General features: G+C 36.4%; 2 protein-coding genes across 4 annotated transcripts in view; both read left to right on the forward strand.

Moving 5' to 3' along the window:
• The window catches only part of plekhg4 (pleckstrin homology domain containing, family G (with RhoGef domain) member 4), a 71,856-nt gene extending 70,031 nt beyond the window's left edge, over positions 1-1,825 (forward strand). For 2 of the 3 annotated variants that reach the window (XM_057333948.1, XM_057333974.1), the window contains exons 23-24: positions 642-700; positions 831-1,825. In XM_057333948.1, coding sequence (XP_057189931.1) covers positions 642-680 — 39 coding nt within the window. In that variant the 3' untranslated portion in view covers positions 681-700; positions 831-1,825. The remainder of the gene's footprint in view (positions 1-641; positions 701-830) is intronic. The other variant, XM_057333956.1, reaches the window with a different exon arrangement.
• A 4,736-nt stretch (positions 1,826-6,561) lies between these two features.
• si:dkey-148a17.6 (uncharacterized protein LOC108190685 homolog) lies at positions 6,562-7,802 on the forward strand. Its single transcript, XM_057341019.1, has one exon. It carries the CDS (start codon positions 6,584-6,586, stop codon positions 7,655-7,657), a length of 1,074 nt encoding a protein of 357 aa, XP_057197002.1. The 5' UTR covers positions 6,562-6,583; the 3' UTR covers positions 7,658-7,802.
• Positions 7,803-8,932: the final 1,130 nt, after the last annotated feature.

The raw sequence follows: 8,932 nt of genomic DNA on the forward strand, positions 1-8,932 counted from the left end.
ACTACAGTCTTTAATTCTGACATAAAAGCCACGTTGCGATCACCAATAGTCAAACATTATCTGCCAGAAACTGTCTGACAGTATGTTTTATCGTTCATCAGCTGGAAAAAAATCGTTCTGAAAGTGATCCCAACGATATCGTTCTCTGTATCTTTATCGTTATAGTTATGGTGTGAACCCCTCTATTCTCCTGAATTAAGAACGATTTTTAAATGGTTTTTTATAGTTATCGTTATAATGTGAACGGCCCTTTACAGTACATGAGGCCTCGGCATAACCCCGACCGAACCACAATAAATGTGACTTGAAACTTTTAAAATACGGACAAATAAACAAAAAAGGTTATGACAGCCTTTTAATGCCATTAATTTTGATTAATTTTGGTCTGTTAGCTTGTTTGTTTTCTCCCAAATAACAGAAAAATCAAGCTAAAGATATATTCGACCCAGAGAGAGTCGATCATCTGTAACAGAACTAACCACAAAACTGCTATTGCATACATGCATAAATGTATGCATGTACTGATCAGTGTATCTCTCTGATCCATTAACATTTCATAACATCATGCTAATGCTAGCACCAACGCAAACAGCTGTGCAAACGTCTATGTAACCCCCTGCACCCCTCTCGTTTTGTCACAGGGAGAAGCACAGGTGATAGGTCCGTCTACTATAGTGTGAGCTCAGTAACCACTGCTGCAGTAAGTTTGGCTTTCGCTCCATGACGTCACACTGCTTGTGCATGTTTAATCGTCATTAAATCCATGATTCATGCTTGTTTATTTCAGGATGCTGGTATGTAATGTAACGTGTTATTCTTGCATTCCATAGGTTTAATATCTGCTTTGAGAATGACGACGCCACGTTACCAAGCCGAAGAGGAATACAGAGCTACTATTTATTGTTCCTGTTGAGTGCCAGCAAATCTCATGTCACACTGAGTTTATAAAGCGCTCGAAATAGCACTGTCTCTTTCTTTTTTTAAGCCACTTTTTCTTCGCTTTTATATAAATTTAAAGATTATCTATAAAACTGAATAAATATTCTTGTATTTATCTTCTTTTCAAATGTTTAGAACAGTAGTGTTCTTTGCTGTATTATTAACTGTAAATAAAGACTGTAGCAGTGTACGATAGATATACGTTTTAGTTAAGCATTTCCCACTGTTTTTGTTGCCCAATTTGCTGCAGACTGCAATAGATTTGATTCTGAGACAGTAGGCCTTCCATTTCTGAGCATCAGTTTCATGTTTAAAGCCTTTGTTAACTGACAACTTGAGGTGTTTCTGTTAGTCGAGTTTCTGTGTTCTTTACAGTATTTCCATAATGACCGTGCCCCCTTTTAAATCTGACCTGTGGTCAGTCGCTTCAGCTTTCTGTTATGCCGTGGAGTACTGGTATAAGCAGGTGTCACAGCGTTAACTATCCCATGACTGACCTCAGGTCAGCTCAGCCCTATTGCTGCTCTTAGGTGCAGTGTACTCCTGCTGCCTGTTTGGAAAGAGTTTTTTCATTTCAGTTCTCTTATTTACATTCATTAGTAAAACGAAAAACAGAATGTATATTGTTGTAAATAGTTGCACCAGTGGTGCTTTGAAGAGATAGCGTTTAGGAGGTACAGGACCGTGTTAAGTTTATACATGTATGAGGATCACTAAAGTGCCATTCGTCGTCGCCAATACAAATCGAAAGTGTACAAACAACAAAATAAATACGCTGCAGGTTCCACCTCTAGCTGGAGCATGAATGTGTACTTGAGTGTTTTATTTTTCACCTTAAAAAGTTCACACAAAATGTAATAAAGACAGATTGTACTGAAAATGGAAATGAGTTTTAATTCTTCGTTGATGTATTTAATGGTTTTTGGCATACAGTACACACAGACATATCTCACAAACCCTGAAGGATGATATTCAGTTTCAGCCCAGTACAGACTGAGATAAAAGAATTCATTGTTGTTATCTTGGTATCTTGTTAGTGAGACCGGTATTAACCCAAATACCTGGAAAAACTTGCAGGCGTGAGAAAAGGTGCTCTGTGAAGTTTACTCTACAGTTTAGCCCGAGGAACTCTGGCTCCTTAGAGAAAAACAATGTGTTTGTCTGTAGATCTGTTTGCTTTGGTAATGCCAGTATGAGCTGAAATCAAATGAAACAATAATGTTTGCTGATTCTGTTAAGCTTAAAGGGAGAGTTCACCCAAATATGGAAATGCTTTATTTTTTTGTTGCCCTTCATGTCATTCCAACCTGTATGACTTTTTTCTTCTGCAGAACACAAATGAAGATATTCTGAAGAATGTTGATAACCAAACACCACTGGCCCCATGGACTTCCATTGTATGGACACAACACCAGAGACATTTCTCAAAATATCTTCTTCTGTGTTCCGCAGAAGAAAAAACCTTGTATCTCCATATTTTGGGATTCATTTTTTTGCCATGAATCATATTATTAGTCACCCTTTGTTTGTCACTGGGTCAACTAATAAAAAGTATTAAAAAGTGCTTGTCAACTTTGACAACACCTTATTAAATCATTTAAAAAGTGACTTAAAAAGAGTGCGTTTTCCATTTTCTGAAAAACATTGAATTTGGACATAAAAGGTTTGAGAAGGACAGCGACAATATACACATTATGAATGATACGAGGATAAATAAATTATGACAGAATTTTTGGTCGTACTATCCTTTTTAAGAGTTATAAAAAAGCAACTGTGGCCACACCAAACGTATAGGCAACAAATATTAGTGCATTGACTTAGAGGTGAAACAATAATGTTTGTGTAAACTACTGCATTTCTGGAACTATACCTTATTTACCCATGACAGTAACTTCATACTCTTGTTGTGCTGTTTGTGTCTTTAAAACCATTTCTCTTAGCAGAAGGTAAAGTGTGCTACACCCTTCGGAAAACTTAAACAACGCTGTTCCAAAAGAACTTCCTGTTTCAGTTTTTTGCACAAACGTTTGAACAAAATACAACCAACACAACATTTAGAACCAAATCAAAATATTAAATGAATATCTTTAAGATTTATGTAAGATCTTTCAAAGTGGTCTATACTGTGGGTAAAATAGATTAATGTCCTTTAATCTTTCTGATCAAGATATTGTTCTTCAAGCAGGTTCATGAACTGTTAAAATTCCACATTATGGACTTTCTATTGTCAGAACTCAATCTCTGGAGTCTTACCCAGAAGTGAAAAATGATCACTGTCGAAAAGAGATGCCTTTCACAGGCCAACATCATCTCAACGTCATTGCAAGTGCCAAAGCCACATCTGGGCATAAAGAAATGAATGAAGTTAAGTTGTTTAGCATGTAGAAAATAAAACAGAATTTTCCAGCATTCTTTGTTTGCTGCACACACAAATGGAAACCACAAACCCATGAGTGGAATGAAATGAATGAGTCGTAATTGGCTGAATCATGAGATGAGTTTTGATCAGAGGCTGCATGTGGCTGCTCTTGCTCCCCCCAACTGTTTTCACCATCAATCTTAAAATATTACAGCCAAAACTCAACTACAGCAGACTGATGTATGATGGAGGAAATTATTTTTCCAAATGTCATTATTGCTTCATATAAAAGGTACATCCAGAGACATCTCGGAGAGAGAGAGAGTCGTAAAACAGAAGCAGCTAATTTAACCTGGCCCAAACAAACGCATATGTACATATTTCGAGATAATCATTTTCAGATTTTCTTCAATTTGTCCCAAGTTCATTTGTTTAGCATGTAGGAAATTAACTCTGAGTACACAACATTGAAGGTAAACAATACTGTTGATTTTTAGCCTTTACCACAAATCCACCAGCAGGTGGCGCCTATTCCTGACTCCAGCAGCTTCCAGAAACACACAAACGTACTAAAAAATTACAATTTTACAAGATTTATATTCATTTAAATACCTTTAAGTATAATGTAAATACCGTAGTATATCAATATGTTAATCACTTAGTACCATGATATACATCAATCACTTTTGCAGTGTTACAGTACAGTGTTGTTCCGAGATTTCTGCATAATTATACCTGTCATGTGTCCCACAATTGACAGATTATTACAGCAACTTGTTATAGCTTCATAGTTCACAACTTGCATTAGTCTCGTTTGTTTGTTTTGTCACACAGGTGTCAGTTATCTGTCTGCATTGTAAATGGTCCAAGTCTTTTGTTTGAGTAGTGCCTGCCTACCTATATCAGGGTTCTTCTGGTGTGCACCACCATTTTAGTGTTAATGGAGATAACATGAATCAACACTACTGTAATTATAGTCTTTGTTATATCTGACCAGTGTTGGGTGTAACTAGTTACTAAGTAATTAGTTTCTGTAATTTAATTACTTTTCCCTTGAAAAAGTAAAGTAAGGGATTACTCTTATTTTTTCTGTAATTTAATTACAGTTACTTCTGATGTAATTAAACTAAATACTTTGTGTAATATATGAGTGCAATAGTGGAATTGACATCAAAATTCAAAGTCTAACTTTAAAATCTGTGCTTTAATGTATAATTCTCACATTTGTAATTAATAATACTACTTTATGTAGTTTTATATTATTTATTTGAATGAATTAAAAGAGGCGTTTCATGTCTATCCTTGAATCACTTAACTCATCAAGGTTGATGTAGAATATAGAAAGTAATTAGTAATAAGTAATTAAATACTTTTTGGAGAGAGTAATTTGTACAGTAATCTAATTACATTATCGAATATGTAATTAGTAACTAGTAATTAATTCGTTTTTCAGAGTAACTTACCCAACACTGTATCTGACAAGCTCTTCAAGCATTTGTTTGGGTTCCGTTCTTGACTCAATTAAGGGAGATGAACACCAGCAGTATATTCATCTTGGGAGCCATTTCCATTCTCCAGAAGTTCTCATATGCACTCTTCGTATACATTTAGTGACTGCTGTTGCATCTGAAGCAGGTGCTTGAGAGGCTACACTTAAAGTTGGCTTTTGCCTGCTCTTCACTGTTAGTGGCACACTATAATAGATTTTGTTCTGCTATGTGAATGATGCTTAGGATAACACCTCATCTGTTCGCTCTCAAGTCCCTTTTATTTTACATATTAACAGCATTCGTTATGGATTTGTTACTCACAACATTTTGTTTGGATTGGGAAACAACCATAGGCTATGTTGTTCTTCTAAGTGTGTTGTTAAATGGATACTCCACCCAAAAAAGGAAAATTCTGTCATCATTTACTCACTCTCAAGTTATTCCAAACCTGTACATATTTCTTTGTTCTGTTGAACACAAATTTTCTCCATTTTTCCTACTATGGTAGTCAGCGATGTCCCAGAAATGACAGTTGCTAACATTTTCCCAAATATCTTTCTCTGTGTTGAACTTTTCTCTGATTGAACTAATGCAATCATGTTGTCTCTCACACCTAAACTCTGTATCACAGATTTCACATGAACCTTTACTTTTGTCATCTACATAAATTTTTCATATGGGAGAAATCGTGATCATCTGCTAATTGAAGCATTTTCCCCAGAGTGACTCTGCTGAGCCACTGTGTTTTTAATTTAATTCCACAGGCATTTTGCTGCTCTCAATCTGTCACGTGAATTCTGATGGCTTTACAACCCTGTCTTAAAATGTAGCATGAAACAGTGAGTACGTTTCTTTTCCAGACCCGTTAATCAATTTAATCTGCTACCCAATTTGTGTATGTGCACCGCCAATGCTCGACTCTGAAGTGTACAACAAGGAAACAGAGGACAATGGAGAGGAAGATGGACAGGCACTCACTGGATTCTTAACTTTATATCAAGAAATTCAGAGACAAACAAATTAGCACAGCAGTAACAGACAGAAAAAAATGTAGCCTGTATAGCAGTCAAGATGTTTGATTTGAAAAATTACCTAGCCTACTCTCTGTATGTTATGAAGTGTTACCAGAAGATGGCGCTACTGTCACGTTGATCTGTTTCCACCTGAGCTAATCGGCCTCATTGCATTTATTTTACAGATGTGACACAAAGAAAATTTAAGAACAGGTGCCTTTCATTTTAATAAAATGGTTATCAAATAATCATTACATACGAAGGGAATAATTGCCTATTAAACTGAGACAAACCGTTGTATTCTTAAAAATGAAAAGTGGTAACATATGGCCATTTTAAAGAATTCAACAATTAGGAGTAAACTTTGCCGCTTATAATACGGTTTCATTTGTTGTTGTTTTCTATCTCAGATCTATTTCAGAAGAGAGATAGAGATGAACGCACACTTTAACTAAAATAAAATAACAGATATAAAAATGCATTGCGGGCTTTCTTTCTTTCTTTCTTTCTTTCTTTTTAAATAGTTATCACTGCTTGCTACTCCATACACCATACTAAAAAGATTTTAAACTAATAAACTGTTGCATCACACATGTCAGAAATGACTACACTATTTCCAGAATAGTATGATCTGTTGATCTGTTTTTACGAGTAACTGCTTGTATTTCTGTTGCATGAATAATATGGGCAGCTGACTTGCCTTGTAAGCTTAATCATAAGGAACTTGAAGCCAGAGAGTTTCACTCTGTTGTCTGATAAATTGAAACCAGACAAACACAGACATGTCTTCTCTTTATAGTGCCAATGATACAACACCGGACAACTTGTCAACTATGTCAACTACAGAGAACACTATAGCTTGTGTGATCCTGGGTCTGTGTTTCTTGGTGGGCACACCTGGGAACCTACTGGTGGTTTGGACCATCCTGAAGCATGTGAAGCACCGCTCGCACACGGTCGTGCTCATCCTTCATCTAGCCGCCGCAGATCTTCTGGTGTTGATCACTCTGCCTCTCTGGATCTACTCGCTGGCTCATTCCTGGGTGTTTGGAGAAGCTGCCTGCAAAGCCATGGTGTACATCATCAATGCCTGCATGTACTGCAGCGTCTTTCTCATCACCATCATGAGTGTGGAACGCTTTCTGGCTGTCAGATACCCTTTCGCCTCAGCTGGCTGGAGAAAGAAACAAGCACTGAATAAACTACTACTTGTGTTGTGGATAGTTTCGTTTGCCTTGAGCATTCCTGTTATTGTAACTCATACTTTGGGTCATCCACCAGAGCCAGTTCAGTGTACATTTAAGGAGTACACATCTGAGACGCAGGAGGCTGTGTTGCTCACTTTAGAAACTCTTATAGGCTTCGTCATTCCTTTTATCACGTTAGTGGTCTGTTACGGCTGCCTCTTCAGTCGCATAGCGCTCATGAACTTCAAGTCCAAGCGTAAATCCACGGTTCTAATCTGCAGCGTAGTGGTGATGTTTGGAATCTGCTGGATCCCACATCATGTGACAAACCTTCTTTCCCTCATTGCACTCGCTGTCAAGTCTTCATATCCTGAAGTGTCAAACAACTTGGAGGACACCTGTATGACAATGACCTTAATAACAGGAGCTCTGGTGTTCATCAGTAGCTCAGTCAACCCGATGCTTTACGTGTTTGCCGCGCGTACCTTCCGCAGTTCTCTCCGGGAAACTGGAATTCAGAAATTGTTCCAGCATCTATCCAGCACAGCCTCAGGTGAAAGGAATAAGGAGTTATCATTTGTTTCTAAGAGACAAAATTCACACACCAGCACCTCACAGTGTCTCACAGAGACAAAACTGCCTGTAGATGTGACTATGGAAGATTTGTAACGTCAACCAACAATAACCAGTTACTCTCAAACAAAAGGAAGTGCATGTAGCTTTAAAGGTTTTTTATTGAACAATTACTGTATTGAAAATGTGTTTTGGAATTGTATTCCAATTGAAATGACTTTAAATAAAATGTTTGTTTGTGTTTTGTGCTCTTCTTCATGAGAAACGTGTCTTAAGTGAAAATTCTTATACATTTCTTACTGAGATATTGTTACATAGATTAGAACCTCATTCTTTACAATGACATATTTTTACATGTATGATATAATTAATTTGTCTTTTCTGTCTGGTTAGCCTTAAACTGTGATTTCTTTCTATACACACGTTTAACTGTACCACAAGACATTTCCTTATTTAAGTTTTTTTAAATTGGAGTGCTTCACTGATTTCAACATATCCCTATTCCTCATATTGCAACATGTGTGTGTTTGTGACTCTTGTGAGTGTGTGAAAAGAGGAAATGGGCATTAAAAGGAACAGAGGTTAATACAGAGGAGGAGTATTACTCTATTTTTAATCAGAGAATCAAACATTTGCTCAAATATCAAACAGTACACACCATTTTGTAGATATATACCTGTGTCCATATCTGATAAGGTTTTGGTTTATATGTTTCATTTACTTCTATGGGATGTAACAATATTATCGATATCGTGTTATCGCAATAGCAAAATTGTCTCAATATTATCGTGGTCACATGAGTGTATGAAACATAGAGAATGTTAGAAAAAAGAATAGATGTTCCCTTTAGCAAGGTCCATCTGGTGCAATTACTTTATTTTATAAAAGGGATTTTTAGGTCATTTGACCCATCTCATACTATAACTCATACCTCTAAGCAACAGTTATGATTAGAGGATAAAGAAAAGAGGATGCTTATGGCACGTTCCCAAGTCATCATTTGTCATTTTAAATATTGCAATAAATATTGTGCCGTGGACTTTATACCGAGGTATTATCGTACAGTGAGATTTTGATATTGTTACATCCCTATTTACTTCTGCTCTACCTCATGGCACACTTTAAATATGTCTCAAATACCCAATCTATGTCCCAAGCACTTCAATTTACTTTTCAAGTGCATTAAAACTTTCTTTATAACAGTTAACAATCTTTTGAGTTCTTGCAGAAAGTAAAGCAGTAGATAACTGAAAAAAAAACCTAGAAGTTCTTCAGCGGTTTCAGCCATTGTGTCATCTGTGGAATTATCATAAGAATCTTAACATTTTTACAACATACTGAAAATCTTTATTTATCACTTACCAGTTATAC

This window comes from Triplophysa rosa, linkage group LG1 (assembly GCF_024868665.1).
Source record: "Triplophysa rosa linkage group LG1, Trosa_1v2, whole genome shotgun sequence".
Classification (NCBI taxonomy): Eukaryota; Metazoa; Chordata; class Actinopteri; order Cypriniformes; family Nemacheilidae; genus Triplophysa; species Triplophysa rosa.

Excerpts from the sequence above, each read along its gene's own strand:
- si:dkey-148a17.6 (XM_057341019.1), top strand. The coding sequence starts at position 6,584 with ATGTCTTCTCTTTATAGTGCCAATGATACAACACCGGACAACTTGTCA.